This window comes from Oncorhynchus keta, chromosome 18 (genome assembly GCF_023373465.1).
Source record: "Oncorhynchus keta strain PuntledgeMale-10-30-2019 chromosome 18, Oket_V2, whole genome shotgun sequence".
Classification (NCBI taxonomy): Eukaryota; Metazoa; Chordata; class Actinopteri; order Salmoniformes; family Salmonidae; genus Oncorhynchus; species Oncorhynchus keta.
In genome coordinates, this window is record NC_068438.1 from 40,542,887 (window position 1) to 40,559,542 (window position 16,656).

A 16,656-nucleotide genomic window follows, 5' to 3' on the forward strand; every position below is an offset into this window, starting at 1 on the left:
TTCGCTGAGTTCACCTGTGTCACTACCTGTGTGTGTGTACAGAGGGACAGAGGAAGAGTGTGTGTGTGTGTTTACGTGCACATCCATGGTAATACAGGGACAGAGGAAGAGTGGCCCAGCTGTTGGTAACTGGGCTGGAGCCCGTGGACAGAGGATTCATGTTATTCGCTACGTGAGTTCAATACAGGGACAGAGGAAGAGTGTGTGTGTGTGTTTACGTGCACATCCATGGTAATATACAGAGGGACAGAGGAAGAGTGTGTGTGTGTGTTTACGTGCACATCCATGGTAATACAGAGGGACAGAGGAAGAGTGTGTGTGTGTGTTTACGTGCACACCCATGGTAATACAGAGGGACAGAGGAAGAGTGTGTGTGTGTGTTTACGTGCACATCCATGGTAATACAGAGGGACAGAGGAAGAGTGTGTGTGTGTGTTTACGTGCACATCCATGGTAATACAGAGGGACAGAGGAAGAGTGTGTGTGTGTGTTTACGTGCACATCCATGGTAATACAGAGGGACAGAGGAAGAGTGTGTGTGTGTGTTTACGTGCACATCCATGGTAATACAGAGGGACAGAGGAAGAGTGTGTGTGTGTGTTTACGTGCACATCCATGGTAATACAGAGGGACAGAGGAAGAGTGTGTGTGTGTGTGTGTGTGTTTACGTGCACATCCATGGTAATACAGAGGGACAGAGGAAGAGTGTGTGTGTGTTTACGTGCACATCCATGGTAATACAGAGGGACAGAGGAAGAGTGTGTGTGTGTGTGTTTACGTGCACATCCATGGTAATACAGAGGGACAGAGGAACAGTGTGTGTGTGTGTGTGTGTGTGTGTGTGTCCATGTGTAATACAGAGTGGACAGAGGTGAGTGTGTGTGTGTGTGTGTGTGTGTGTGCACATGTGTGTGTGTGTGTGTGTGTGACAGTGTGTGTGTGTGTGTGTGTGTGTGTGTTTACGTGCACATCCATAGAGATGTATAGTTTCAATTTCAGTTTCAAGTTTTAAATGTCACATGCACAAGTACAGTGAAATGCCTTTTCTTGCAACCCCCACAATGCAGTAATCAATAACAATGTGATACAAACAAATAACAAGGTGTAACAAAAACACAGGAGATATACCAATAAAAAGATCTAGATATAGTAAGTAAGCGTAGTATTTACAGGGTCAGTTTCAGTACTGTATTTACAATGTGCAAGGATACGAGATCGATAGAGGACTCAACTTGGAAATAACCTGTTTTAGCATGGACATTGCCATTGAGGGCTTCCACCATTTTAAAGTAGGCGATTCCTATGTGTTGGGAGTAATCAGCCAATGAACAGGGCATTGCATTTTTCTTCTGATTGGGTGCTATAGTTTGTAAATGGCTTTACTACCGCCATCTAGTGGCCACAACAAATTAATGACATGATTTGGTTCAGGATTTGATCTTTGCAGGTGGTAGTAAATCACCAATATGAGCTTTACACTTCTTTCAAATATAAAAGAAGAAAGTTGACTACTTTAAAATGGAGGTAGCCTCAAAGGCGCACCCATTCTGTCACAGATCCTATAATGCTGTAGACACAAAGATAAGACCTCTTTTCATCTCTATGTGCACATCCAACAATCTTCCTTAGAATAACACAGTTTTGACCAATAAGAGTAAAACTGATTTGGGGAGTATCCAGCCAGATGAACACAGTTCCTGCTGAACTGTGTCTGATCTGTTCCCCTCCTGTGTGTTCAGGGCATCCTGAGTATGTTTGAGGACATGGGCTTCATCAACGCCTATAAGATTGACCTGCACACTCTGGCCAGGTACCTTTCGCTCTCTCTCTTTCTCTCCAGTCCACTCACTGTCTTTGTGTCTGAAGAGGTAGCTATGGTGATGAAGTGATTGTTATGGTGATTGATTGTGTGGTTGTCATGGTTTCAGGTTCTGTCTGATGGTAAAGAAGGGTTACAGAGATCCTCCCTATCACAACTGGACACATGCCTTCTCGGTCTCTCACTTCTGTTATCTCCTCTACAAGAACCTGGGCCTGGCCAACTACCTGGAGTAAGTAGACATACTACACCATATAGCATATACCATAAATACTATACCATCTACCCTATACCCTAACCCTACATACTACACCATCTACCCTATACACTAACCCTACATACTACACCATCTACCCTATACCCTACATACTATACCCCAACTCTACATACTACACCATCTACCCTATACCCTAACCCTACATACTATAGCATCTACCCTATACCCTAACCCTACATACTACACCATCTACCCTATACCCTAACCCTACATACTATACCATCTACCCTATACCCTAACCCTACATACTACACCATCTACCCTATATCCTAACCCTACATACTATACCATCTACCCTATACCCTAACCCTACATACTACACCATCTACCCTATATCCTAACCCTACATACTATACCATCTACCCTATACCCTAACCCTACATGCTATACTCTAACCCTACATACTATACCATCTACCCTATACCCTAACCCTACATACTACACCCTATACCCTACATTCCTCACCCTATCTCCTCTACAGGAATCTGGGCCTGGCCAACTACCTGGAGCTAGTAGAAACCCTGGCACCCTTTTTCCAATAATCTACATACTAAACCCTATAACCCTACAGTCTAACCTCATACCCCTCCCTCTCTGTCTGTAGGAATATAGAGATCTTTGCTCTCTTTGTCTCCTGTATGTGCCATGACCTGGACCACCGTGGGACTAACAACTCCTTTCAAGTGGCCTCAGTAAGACACCACACACACACACACACACACACACACATACACACACACTCGTGCACACGTACAGTGCATTGGGAAAGTATTCAGACCCCTTGACTTTTTTCACATTTTGTTACGTTATTAGACATTTTAGCAAATGTATAAGAAATACCTTATTTGTGTAATATTCAGACCCTTTTCTATGAGACTGGAAATTGAGCTCAGGTGCATCCTGTTTCCATTGATCATTCTTTAGATGTTTCTACAACGTGATTGGAGTCCACCTTTAGTAAATTTAATTGATTGGACATTATTTGGAAAGGCAAACACCTGTATTTATAAGGTCCCACAGTTGACAGTGCATGTCAGAGCAAACACCAAGCCATGAGGTCAAAGGGACAGGATTGTGTTGAGGCACAGATCTGGGGAAGGGTACCAAAAAATGTCTGCAGCATTGAAGGTCCCCAAGAACACGTTGGCCTCCATCATTCTTAAATGGAAGAAATTTGGAACCACCAAGACTCTTTCTAGAGCAGGCTGCCCAGCCAAACTGAGCAATCAGGGGAGAAGGGCCTTGGTCAGGGATGTGACCAAGAACCCAATGGTCACTCTGACTTTGGAGTTTGCCAAAAGGCACCTGAAGGACTCTCAGACCATGAGAAACAAGATTCTCTGGTCTCATGATGCCAAGATTGAATACCAAGCGTCATGTCTGGAGGAAACCTGGTACCATCCCTATGGTGAAGCATGTTGGTGGCAGCATCATGATGTGGGGATGTTTTTCAGCGGCAGGGACTGGGAGACTAGTCAGGATAGAGGGAAAGATGAATGGCGCAAAGTAGAGAGAGAGATCGTTGGTGAAAACCTGTTCCAGAGCGCTCAGGTCCTCACACTGTGGCGAAGGTTCACCTTTCAACAGGACAACGACCCTAAGCACACAGCCAAGACAATGCAGGAGTGGCTTCGGGACAAGTCTCTGAATGTCCTTGAGTGGCCCAGCCAGAGTTCAGACTTGAACCCGATCAAACATCTCTGGAGAGACCTGAAAATAGCTGTGCAGTGACACTACACATCCAACCTGACAGAGCTTGAGAGGATCTACAGAGAAGAATGGGACAAACACATGAAAATACAGGTGTGCCAAGCTTGTAGCGTCATACCCAAGAAGACTCGATGCTATGATCGCTGGCAAAGGTGTTTCCACAAAGTACTGGGTAAACGGTCTGAATGCTTACAGTACCAGTCAAAAGGTTGGACACACCTACTCATTCAAGGGTTTTTCTTTATTCTTACTATTTTCTACATTGTAGAATTATAGTGAAGACATCAAAACTATGAAATAATACAAATGGAATCATGTAGTAACCAGAAAAGTGTTAAGCAAATCAAAATATATTTGAGATTCTTCAAAGTAGCCACCCTTTGCCTTGATGACAGCTTTTCACACTCTTGGCATTCTCTCAACCAGCTTCATGAGGTAGTCACCTTTTTAATACATGTTTAATACATTTGCAAAAATGTCTAAAAAACAGTTTTTGCTTTGTCATTATGGGGTATTATGTGTAGATTGATGGGGGGGGGGGTTTAATCAATTTAATCCATTTTATTAAAAGTCTGTAACGTATCAAATGTGTAAAAAGTCGTCAAAGGGTCTGAATACTTTCTGAATTCACTGTACATGTAGGCACAGCCTGGAAAACAGCCCTCACACACACAACCTCGCTCAACACACATACAGGTATAGCACCGGTAACACTTGTCGAACACTCAGTAGGAAAAGTCAAGGAAAGACTGTGGTTAGACAAGGGTAGTACACTTCAGTAATTACAGCAGCATAGAGAGCAGGTCTATCTATGGAACAATGTGTTCTGTCTTCCTCCTCTACAGCAATCTGTCCTGGCTGCCCTCTACAGCTCAGAGGGCTCTGTGATGGAGGTAAAAACACACACATTTATCTCTGGGACTATAGTGACACCTAGTGGCCATCCTTTAACCTCCCATCCCATAATAACCTGTGTTTGTTTCCACAGCGACACCACTTTGCCCAAGCCATAGCCATTCTGAACACCCACGGCTGCAACATCTTCGACAAGTTCTCCAGAAAGGTTTGTTTCTCTCCAGCCTGGGATCCCGCACTGCTGTTGTGTTGTGTTAACAGCACACCCAGGACTGTTATAGGTGTGTGTGTGTGTGTGTGTGTGTGTGTGTGTGTGTGTGTGTGTGTGTGTGTGTGTGTGTGTGTGTGTGTGTGTGTGTGTGTGTGTGTGTGTTGTGTTAACAGGACACCCAGGACTGTTATAGGTTGTGTGTGTGTGTGTGTCTGTGTGTGTGTTGTTGAACACCCATCTTGACAAGTGTTAACAGGACACCCAGGACTGTTATAGGTTGTGTGTGTGTGTCTGTGTGTGTGTCTGTGGGTGTGTGTGTCTGTGTGTGTGTTGTGTTAACAGGACACCCAGGACTGTTATAGGTTGTGTTTCTGTGTGTGTGTGTGTGTGTAACAGCACACCCAGGACTGTTATAGGTGTGTGTGTGTGTGTGTGTGTGTGTGTTGTGGACACCCAGGACTGTTATAGGTGTGTGTGTGTTGTGTTAACAGGACACCCAGGACTGTTATAAGTTGTGTTTCTGTGTGTGTGTGTTAACAGCACTGTAAACATAACTAATTTATATGGTAATTATGGGTGTTATCATCAGTAAAATACTCTGAAACATTTTACTGTAGCATACTGTAAATGATGGTGCATTGTGGGAAAATGTTGTGGGTGGGAAAATAATTGCTATATTTCGAATGGTTCTGTAATTCCACCCCACAGAATACACTACCGTATCTTTGGAGCGCAAAAAAACTTTTGACCACTAGTGGGCGCATGACATTGTTGTTTCTGGCTCATTTACATATTTTGTTGCGTGCCTTGTAAGAGGATTTAATATTTATTTCATGGTGAGTCAGAATGCTGTACCAATTTAAATTTTATGTGGTTGTAGTGTCCCATCAATTTAAATATATCGGAGACAGATTGGAGTGGCAGCTTGTCGTAAACCTTAAATGGTTGAGCATTTTGCTATGTCATTTTGCCTGGTAGTCGCTGACAGTTTGGAATCCTTTGTTAAGGCCTCTAGAAGTGCAAGTGACTTAAAACACCAGATATTCAATAATGTATTGTAATGTGGAAACACGTTACCTAGTAGCAAGTCTGCTTGCACCAATCCCTTGTAATTACAGTCTGCTTGCACCAATCCCTTGTAATTACAGTCTGCTTGCACCAATCCCTTGTAATTACAGTCTGCTTGCACCAATCCCTTGTAATTACAGTCTGCTTGCACCAATCCCTTGTAATTACAGTCTGCTTGCACCAATCCCTTGTAATTACAGTCTGCTTGCACCAATCCCTTGTAATTACAGTCTGCTTGCACCAATCCCTTGTAATTACAGAAACATGCTGTGAAATACAAATCTTTCCCCTCAATGAATTTCCTTAATCTATCCATTCATTCTGATTGTGGTGATATTTACTTCATTACAGAGTACCTTCTTTTCATACCATATTTACAGTGGGGCAAAAAAGTATTTAGTCAGCCACCAATTGTGCAAGTTCTCCCACTTAAAAAGATGAGAGAGGCCTGTCATTTTCATCATAGGTACACTTCAACTATGACAGACAAAATGAGGAAAACATTTTGGATTTTTTATGAATTTATTTGAAAATTATGGTGGAAAATAAATATTTGGTCATCTACAAACAAGCAAGATTTCTGTCTCTCACAGACCTGTAACTTCTTCTTTAAGACGCTCCTCTGTCCTGCACTCTTTACTTGTATTAATGGCACCTGTTTGAACTTGTTATCAGTATAAAAGACACCTGTCCACAACCTCAAACAGTCACGCTCCAAACTCCACTATGGCCAAGACCAAAGAGCTGTCAAAGGACACCAGAAACAAAATTGTAGACCTGCACCAGGCTGGGAAGACTGAATCTGCAATAGGTAAGCAGCTTGGTTTGAAGAAATCAACTGTGGGAACAATTATTAGGAAATGGAAGACATACAAGACCACTGATAATCTCCCTCGATCTGGGGCTCCACGCAAGATCTCACCCTGTGAGGTCAAAATGATCACAAGAACGGTGAGCAAAAATCCCAGAACCACACGGGGGGACCTAATGTCATTTGGTCAAATGAAACCAAAATATAATTTTTGGGTAAAAACTCAACTCGTCGTGTTTGGAGGACAAAGAATGCTGAGTTGCATCCAAAGAACACCATACCTACTGTGAAGCATGGGGGTGGAAACATCATGCTTTGGGGCTGTTTTTCTGCAAAGGGACCAGGACGACTGATGCGTGTAAAGGAAAGAATGAATGGGGCCATGTATCGTGAGATTTTGAGTGAAAACCTCCTTCCATCAGCAAGGGCATTGAAGATGAAACCATGGCTGGGTCTTGCAGCATGACAATGATCCCAAACACACCGCCCGGGCAACGAAGGAGTGGCTTCGTACGAAGCATTTCAAGGTCCTGGAGTGGCCTAGCCAGTCTCCAGATCTCAACCCCATACAACCCCATAGAAAATCTTTGGAGGGAGTTGAAGGTCTGTGTTGTCCAGCAACAGCCCCAAAACATCACTGCTCTAGAGGAGATCTGCATGGAGGAATGAGCCAAAATACCAGCAACAGTCTGTGAAAACCTTGTCAAGACTTACAGAAAACGTTTGACCTCTGTCATTGCCAACAAAGGGTTGTTGGGGAATAATCAGAATTAGTTGGTCACATAGGTAAGATGTTTTATATTCATCATATGTTTGTAAGTTCCTTCTCATCAGAATGTTATTTTTGTATAATACTGTGGCGGGGTTGCAGTTATCTGTTCTATGTCAAGACTAAGTTGTTTGGGCCGGAGAGAGGGGAGAGGTCAAGCGTGTATCTCTTGGCTCCACAATGTCTGTGTGCCAGTCAATGTGTCTCTGTGATCTTGTCAAGATAGGATGGATTTGATATATGGCTGTTGATATTTACATTTACATTTAAGTCATTTAGCAGACGCTCTTATCCAGAGCGACTTACAAAATGGAGGATTTGTTTATGGTTCTGAGTTTGAGAAGAGAACATAGTTTAGGAGACAAAGCTGAACGATAAATTATGGCCAATGCTGTCTGGCTATGTGTGTCTTTGCTATAAAGGATCTCAGTTGCAATATGTAAGGGACTCTCAGAGAATTCATTTATAGACACTGAATTGATCTGAGAGTCACAGGGTTGTGATGGAGCTCATATAATTAAAGATGGACTTTGTGATAACTAACTCTGACTTGTGTGTGGTTTGCTCTCATGATTTGGTAAATACAGGAAATTTCGAAGACAGGGTATATAACAAAGTATTGAGATAAACTTTTGTTATTGACCAAATACTTATTTTCCACCATAATTTGCAAATAAATTCATTAAAACTCCTACAATGTGATTTTCTGGATTTCTTTTTCTCATTTTGTCTGTCATAGTTGAAGTGTACCTATGATGAAAATTACAGGCCTCTCTCATCTTTTTAAGTGGGAGAACTTGCACAATTGGTGGCTGACTAAATACATTTTTGCCCCAGTGTATATTACAGTATTTTACTTGCCGTCGAGCTGCCTGTCAGTTACGGTCAAATTCACAGTAACCGCTTCACAGTGAGGAAACCCAGGACTATTATAGGCTGTGTGTGTGTGTGGTTGTCAGGACTACCAGAGGATGTTGGACTTGATGAGGGATATTATCCTGGCCACTGACCTGGCTCACCACCTCCGCATCTTCCCCGACCTGCAAAGGATGGCTGACGGTAAGGCTGTGTGTGTGTGTGTGTGTGTGTGTGTGTGTGTGTGTGTGTGTGTGTGTGTGTGTGTGTGTGTGTGTGTGTGCGTGTGCGTGTGTGCGTGCGTGCGTGCGCATTGTACTTTTTTTGCACCTAAACCGAGGGAAACAATTGCCAGCCTTAGGCAATAGAAGGTTTGAGTCTACCTTAGCTGACAATCTCGCCCCACGGGAGGTGTATGTATGTGAGTATGATAGTCTTCCATTTTCTTTCCCTTTCTGTGTGAATGTCTGTGTGTGAATGTCTGTGTGTGTGCATGTCTGTGTGTGAATGTCTGTGTGTGTGCGTGTCCTAGCTGGCTACAATCCCAGGAATCAGACCCACCGTTCTCTGCTGCTGTGCCTGCTGATGACCTCATGCGACCTGTCGGACCAGACCAAGGGCTGGAAGACCACCCGCAAGATTGCTGTGAGGAACCCTAACGTCTACTCCTAACCCAAACCTCAACCACAACCCTAACCCTCAACTACAACCCTTACCCTAGCTTCATGTCCATATGCAGGTTCAACCCTAACCCTCAACCACAACCCTAACCCTCAACCACAACCCTAACCCTCAACCACAACCCTTACCCTAGCTTCATGACCATATGCAGGTTCAACCCTAACCTTCAACCACAACCCTTACCCTAGCTTCATGACCATATGCAGGTTCAACCCTAACCCTCAACCACAACCCTAACCCTCAACCACAACCCTTACCCTAGCTTCATGTCCATATGCAGGTTCAACCCTAACCTTCAACCACAACCCTTACCCTAGCTTCATGTCCATATGCAGGTTCAACCCTAACCCTCAACCACAACCCCTACCCTAGCTTCATGTCCATATGCAGGTTCAACCCTAACCTTCAACCACAACCCTAACCCTAGCTTCATGTCCATATGCAGGTTCAACCCTAACCCTAACCTCAACCCTAACCCTAGCTTCATGACATTTACATTACATTTATGACCATATGCAGGTTCAACTCTAACCCTCAACCACAACCCTAACTTCATGTCCATATGCAGGTTCAACTCTAACCCTCAACCACAACCCTAACTTCATGTCCATATGCAGGTTCAACCCTAACCCTAACCTCAACCACAACCCTAACTTCATGTCCATATGCAGGTTCAACCCTAACCCTAACCTCAACCACAACCCTAACCAAAACCCAGACACTAACCCTATAGGTTCATGTTCATATCCTACCCCTAACTCTAGCCTCAACCCTAACCTAAATCCTCAACCCTAACCTCAATCCTAACCTAAATCCTCAACCCTAACCTCAACCCTAACCCCAGACCCTAGTTGACCTTTGACCCTAAACCTATTTTTCTCTCCTCTGTATTCAGGAGCTGATCTATAAAGAGTTCTTCTCCCAGGGGGATCTGGTATGTGTCCTGCACTTTATTCCTGTACCGTATTTGTGTGTGTGTGTTGGGGGGGTGAGTGTGTATCTGACATGTTTAACTTGCTTGTGTGTGCAGGAGAAGGCGATGGGGAATCGTCCCAGTGAGATGATGGACAGAGAGAAGGCCTACATCCCAGAGCTACAGATCAGCTTTATGGAACACATCGCCATGCCCATCTACAAGTAAGAACCAATCACAACACAGAGTTTATCACTACTGACCCAATCACAACACAGCGTTTATCACTACTGACCCAATCACAACACGGCCACAGCACCACCTAATATTGTGTCCCACGCCCCTGTCCTCTCATAGGCTGCTGTCAGAGCTGTTACCAGGGGCAACCGAGCTGTATGAGCGTGTAGCGACCAATCGAGTACAGTGGACCAAAGTCTCCCACAAGTTCAGCGTCCGTGGGTTGCCTAGCAACAATAGCCTCGACTTCCTGGATGAAGAGTATGAATTGCTGCAATCCCAGGGTGCACTTGGGGATGACAGCCACTGCGATGACACCCATTGCCTCAACGGTTGCCTGGATGAGGGGGACGGGGGTAGGGGCCTGTAACCATACCAACCAATGGGAGTGGAGAAAGCAGTATCTCTAGGCTAATAGAAACCTAAGGAAACTATTCCCTTTTTACGTCCTCAAGCGGAGAAGGCGGGACTCTGAGACAGTTTGACATTTGACTGACAGCTGTCAATCTCTAAGGTCTGAGCAAAACAGATGGAGTGAACCGCAGGAGGGACGATTCAGATGAGTCATTTCAAAGGAGTCGATTCAGACTAGTCGATTCAGACGATTCCTGTAGATGCTAAATGTGACTGAACTCCTGTGAGGAAAGCAGAGAGTCGCGTTCACTCTGGAAATGATCATTTTCATAACGAGGTCTCCGTTCATATTCTTCTGAGTTTCTGTTTCACACACAGGCTCACAGACACCTAATAGGTCAATACCCGTGTAATAACACACAGGTAGTTAACAGAAAGCTGTGTAGTACAGAGGACACTTCTGGAATCTGTTGGTTTATGTTGTTTTAAGATCATCAGAATCCCTCCCATCAGCCCACACACACCCTGATGAGCTGCTATGTCACTCATATGACTGCTTATGTATACTGTATGTAGCCTACACCTTGTGTGTTACACCCTTTATCTCAGCCAGTATTGGATGTATTTTTCATGTCTTAGGCATCATGTAAGTCTCTAGTTTGCCAGATATTATATTTGTTATTATATATGGAGCCCATTGGTGGCCCTGCGATGCCCAGTGGTCATTGAGGGAAACTGTATCTGCCTTGTGTCTGCCTTGTGAGTGGGACTTCCCTCTTTTGGAAATGGGGACAGTTTGACAGTCAATGATCACTGGTCAGTCTTCTATCCCCGGAGTGCGCACGCGCGCACACACACATACACACACACAGACATACACACAGACACCACAACCACCATTACAACCTTCACAACAAGAGCCACTAAGAGCCATTCCTATTTTCTTCTTAGTGTTTCTCTCTGTGTCTCTATATAACCCCTATAACCCTCTATATAAGTGAAGCCCTTTAAATGATCCAGTGTCATCATCGTGTGTGTGTGTGTGTGTGTGTGTGTGTGTGTGTGTGTGTGTGTGTGTGTGTGTGTGTGTGTGTGTGTGTGTGTGTGTGTGTGTGTGTGTGTGTGTGTGTGTGTGTGTGTGTGTGTGTGTGTGTGTGTGTGTGTGTGTGTGTGTGTGTGTGTGTGTGTTTCGTACGGATCTGCCTTATCGTGCATCTATGCTGCCTTTCTCAGAGCTGTTGGACCATAGATACAAACAGACACAGAGGCCAAACAGTATCTCCAGTGTGTTGATGAACAGACCTATAGATGACAGTGTGTTGATGAACAGACCTATAGATGACAGTGTGTTGATGAACAGACCTATAGATGACAGTGTGTTGATGAACAGACCTATAGATGACAGTGTGTTGATTAACAGACCTATAGATGACAGTGTGTTGATGAACAGACCTATAGATGACAGTGTGTTGATGAACAGACCTATAGATGACAGTGTGTTGATGAACAGACCTATAGATGACAGTGTGTTGATGAACAGACCTATAGATGACAGTGTGTTGATGAACAGACCTATAGATGACAGTGTGTTGATGAACAGACCTATAGATGACAGTGTGTTGATGAACAGACCTATAGATGACAGTGTGTTGGTTATCATTGTTGGTTATCATTGTGTTGGTTAACAGTGTGTTGGTTATCAGGTTATTCACTGTCTCAGGAGTTTAAAACACACTACCACTCAACTCCAATCAATCAGTCACCTAAATGTTAAACTAATGTGTGAAACTGCTGCTCGGTGAAGCCAGAGCAACAGACCTATAGATGACAGTGTGTTGGTTATCATTGTTGGTTATCATTGTGTTGGTTAACAGTGTGTTGGTTATCAGGTCATTCACTGTCTCAGGAGTTTAAAACACACTACCACTCAACTCCAATCAATCAGTCACCTAAATGTTAAACTAATGTGTGAAACTGCTGCTCGGTGAAGCCAGAGCAACAGCTTAGCCTCACCACATGTCAGGGCTTACATACTGTATACGTGGAAGAATTAAGGCCATACATGTCAATATATTTCTTAAAAGGGCGTACAGGTCAATATATTTGTTAGATGAATGAACTGGGGATCTTGGTTAGGTGATTGGGGCGTACAGGTCAATATATTTGTTAGATGAATGAACTGGGGATCTTGGTTAGGTGATTGGGGCGTGCAGGTCAATATATTTGTTAGATGAATGAACTGGGGATCTTGGTTATGGGATTGGGGCGTGCAGGTCAATATATTTGTTAGATGAATGAACTGGAGGTCTTGGTTATGGGATTGGGGCGTGCAGGTCAATATATTTGTTAGATGAATGAACTGGGGATCTTGGTTAGGTGATTGGGGCGTACAGGTCAATATATTTGTTAGATGAATGAACTGGGGATCTTGGTTAGGTGATTGGGGCGTGCAGGTCAATATATTTGTTAGATGAATGAACTGGGGATCTTGGTTAGGGGATTGGGGCGTGCAGGTCAATATATTTGTTAGATGAATGAACTGGGGATCTTGGTTAGGTGATTGGGGCGTACAGGTCAATATATTTGTTAGATGAATGAACTGGGGATCTTGGTTAGGTGATTGGGGCGTACAGGTCAATATATTTGTTAGATGAATGAACTGGGGATCTTGGTTAGGTGATTGGGGCGTACAGGTCAATATATTTGTTAGATGAATGAACTGGGGATCTTGGTTAGGTGATTGGGGCGTACAGGTCAATATATTTGTTAGATGAATGAACTGGGGATCTTGGTTAGGTGATTGGGACGTACAGGTCAATATATTTGTTAGATGAATGAACTGGGGATCTTGGTTAGGTGATTGGGGCGTACAGGTCAATATATTTGTTAGATGAATGAACTGGGGATCTTGGTTAGGTGATTGGGGCGTACAGGTCAATATATTTGTTAGATGAATGAACTGGGGATCTTGGTTAGGTGATTGGGGCGTGCAGGTCAATATATTTGTTAGATGAATGGGGTATAGGTGAATATATGGATGGACTGCATATAGCTTAATATATTTTGTAGATGATTCTCCCTCAGGATGTCTGTGTGTATGACTTCACTGACTTTGACTTCATGTTATTGTACAGATTTGACCTGTTCTAATGGCATTCAGGTAGGCTAGCGATCTGAAGCCTCGCTCTAGTGCTGTATACCTGTGAACTCTGACCCCTGATGAACACAGATTCACTTCCTCTTTTCCTGTTGTTGTTGTTTTCCGCCCTTCCATTCCAGATCTGCCTTCTTCATGTGTTTTGATGATGATGATGATGATGCAGAAACTCTGATGTAAATACAGTCTGATCTTAAATTATTACTTTAGACAGTTGTCTCTCTTAACTTTGTTTTACGTTAGTGTGTTTGTGTCAGCGAGTCAGGGCTCCGTCATGTGCCAATCTCCATCTCCACGGAAACGCAGGATTCTTACCTGTGATGTAATATCATAGGCTATATATAAATGCTGTAAATAACAGTTTATGAAGTGTTACTTGATTCTATGTCATTATTACAATGAGGACTATTTGAATTATTTCATGTTATACAGTTGAAGTCGGAAGTTTACATACACTTAGGTTGGAGTCATTAAAACTCGTTTTTCAACCACTCCACACATTTCTTGTTAACAAATTATAGTTTTGGCAAGTCGGTTAGGACATCTACTTTGTGCATAACACAAGTCATTTTTCCAACAATTGTTTACAGACAGATTATTTCACTTATAACTCACTGTATCACAATTCCAGTTGGTCAGAAGTTTACATACACTAAATTGACTGCCTTTAAACAGCTTGGAAAATTCCAGAAAATGATGTAATGGCTATAAAAGCTTACTGATAGGCTTCATTTGAGTCCATTTGAGGTGTACCTGTGGATGTATTTCAAGGCCTACCTTCAAACTCAGTGCCTCTTTGTTTGACATCATGAAAAAAATAAAAATAAATCAAAATAAATCAGCCTGGACCTCAGAAAAAAAATTGTAGACCAAGTCTGGTTCATCCTTCCAAACACCTGAAGGTACCATGTTCATTTGTACAAACAATATTACACAAGTATAAACACCATGGGACCACGCAGATGTCATACCGCTCAGGGAGGAAGGGCGTTCTGTCTCCTAGAGATGAACGTACTTCGGTGTGAAATGTGCAAATCAATCCCAAAAAACACCATCCCAACCATGAAGCACGGGGGTGGCAGCATCATGTTGTGGGGGTGCTTTGCTGCATGAGGGTCTAGTGCACTTCACAAAATAGATGGCATCATGAGGTAGGGAAAATTATGTGGATATATTGAAGCAACATCTCAAGACATCAGTCAGGAAGTTAAAGCTTGGTCGCAAATGGGTCTTCCAAATGGACAATGACCCCAAGCATACTTCCAAGTTGTGGCAAAATGGCTTAAGGACAAAAAGTCAAGGTATTGGAGTGGCCATCACAAAGCCCTGACCTCAATCCTATAGAACATTTGTGGGCAGAACTGAGAAAGCATGTGCAAGCAAGGAGGCCTACAAACCTGACTCAGCTACACCAGCTCTGTCAGGAGGAATGGGCCAAAATTCACCCAACTTATTGTGGGAAGCTTGTGGAAGGATACCCAAAACATTTGACCCAAGTTAAACAATTTAAAGGCAATGCTACCAAATACTAATTGAGTTTATATAAATTTCTGACCCACTGGGAATGTGATAAAATAAATAAAAGCTTAAACAAATCCTTCTCTCTACTGTTATTCTGACAGTTCACATTCTTAAAATAAACTGGTGATGACGGGAATTTTTACTTGGATTAAATTAATTGTTTAAAGAAATGTAGTTTATATGTATTTGGCTAAGGTGTATGTAAACTTCCGATTTCAACTGGGGCAGCAGGGTAGCCTAGTGGTTAGTGTTGGACTAGTAAGTGAAAGGTTGCAAGTTCAAATCCCCGAGCTGACAAGGTACAAATCTGTCGTTTTGCCCCTGAACAGGCAGTTAACCCACCGTTCCTAGACCGTCATTGAAAATAAGAATTTGTTCTTAACTGACTTGCCTAGTTAAATAAAATCAACTGTATACTGTGGTTGTAGTTGAATCATCTTTTTCTCTCATTTTCATTGTGTTATTGAAGGGCCCAAAACATGCAGACCTACGGCTCAGACAGAGGATAAAACCAAAATGCTATTTCATCATAAAATTGATACTAATTCTGAAATCAAAGACTGAAGTTACTGAAATATGTATTTTTTGTTGTAGAAGGTGTATACCAGTGGTGGTCTGTGTGTTATCTAAATGCTGTATAGACCCTTCTGGAAAGAGAACACACTATATAAAAATATGTATTTTTTGTGTAATAAATTTGGTTAATTTGGCTCAATTTTGTTTCATACCATGATACAGTATAGGCTACACACCAACACACACTAACACACCAGCATACATACACCATAAAATGCAATCTCAACATATTTCTGCCTAGTTTTTATTTGTTATTGTTTGGTGAAGTATTCAGCTTGGTGGAAGTCCTGTTTGGAAACACTAAATGTTAGGCCTACATCATTTATTGCCCTGGCTACATCTGCAGTCCTCATGCCTCCTTGCAGCGTACCTAAGGCACATTCACACAGATGAGCAGGGACCCTGGGCATCTTTCTTTTGGTGTTTTTCAGTCAGTAAAAATGCCTTTTTAATGTCCTAAGTTTCATAACTGTGACCTTATTTGCCTACCGTCTGTAAGCTGTTGGTGTCTTAACGACCGTTCCACAGGTGTATGTTCATTCATTGTTTATGGTTCATTGAACAAGCACGGGAAACAGTGTTTAAACCCTTTACAATCTGTGAAGTTATTTAGATATTTTTACGAATGATTTTTGAAAGACAAGGTCGTCTCTTTAGTCAGTATTCCATTTACCACACTGACATCTCAGGGATGGAGAAGGTCCAGGCAACTCATTGTGTCTGGTGCTGATGGGACCCAACATTACGAGAAAAACATTTTCAACAACTTCTAACAGGTGGCAGGAGATATCTTTATTCAAATATAGATGGTCTGAGTTTCAGGACGCTGAAAAACTAAACAC

The 16,656-nt window shown here is 42.8% G+C and overlaps 1 protein-coding gene and 2 long non-coding RNA genes across 5 annotated transcripts in view; 2 read left to right on the top strand and 1 right to left on the bottom strand.

Annotated features, from left to right (window-relative positions):
- LOC118377553 (cGMP-dependent 3',5'-cyclic phosphodiesterase-like) overlaps positions 1–11,538 on the top strand; it is a 63,797-nt gene extending 52,259 nt beyond the window's left edge. The window contains exons 18-28 of the mRNA XM_052468896.1: positions 1–28; positions 1,720–1,810; positions 1,929–2,051; positions 2,701–2,788; positions 4,652–4,699; positions 4,795–4,869; positions 8,480–8,579; positions 8,908–9,020; positions 9,952–9,990; positions 10,087–10,193; positions 10,327–11,538. The exon at positions 1–28 is cut by the window's left edge and continues 69 nt beyond it. Of these exons, the coding sequence (XP_052324856.1) occupies positions 1–28; positions 1,720–1,810; positions 1,929–2,051; positions 2,701–2,788; positions 4,652–4,699; positions 4,795–4,869; positions 8,480–8,579; positions 8,908–9,020; positions 9,952–9,990; positions 10,087–10,193; positions 10,327–10,576 (1,062 nt within the window). The 3' untranslated portion in view covers positions 10,577–11,538. The remainder of the gene's footprint in view (positions 29–1,719; positions 1,811–1,928; positions 2,052–2,700; positions 2,789–4,651; positions 4,700–4,794; positions 4,870–8,479; positions 8,580–8,907; positions 9,021–9,951; positions 9,991–10,086; positions 10,194–10,326) is intronic.
- Positions 11,539–11,651: 113 nt separating this feature from the next.
- LOC127908796 (uncharacterized) lies at positions 11,652–12,650 on the bottom strand. Its single transcript, XR_008068452.1, has 3 exons — positions 12,510–12,650; positions 11,983–12,323; positions 11,652–11,952 (listed from the first exon to the last, which is right to left on the bottom strand). It is a non-coding gene; the product is annotated as an uncharacterized LOC127908796 (long non-coding RNA).
- Positions 12,579–15,953, top strand: LOC127908795 (uncharacterized). 3 transcript variants are annotated; one of them, XR_008068450.1, is made up of 4 exons: positions 12,579–12,713; positions 12,894–12,953; positions 13,074–13,313; positions 13,374–13,546. It is a non-coding gene; the product is annotated as an uncharacterized LOC127908795 (long non-coding RNA). The 3 variants fall into 3 exon arrangements; XR_008068451.1 differs by lacking the exon at positions 12,894–12,953 and adding an exon at positions 13,554–15,953 and having other exon boundaries at positions 12,624–12,713; positions 13,374–13,493; XR_008068449.1 differs by lacking the exon at positions 12,894–12,953 and having other exon boundaries at positions 12,624–12,713.
- Positions 15,954–16,656: the final 703 nt, after the last annotated feature.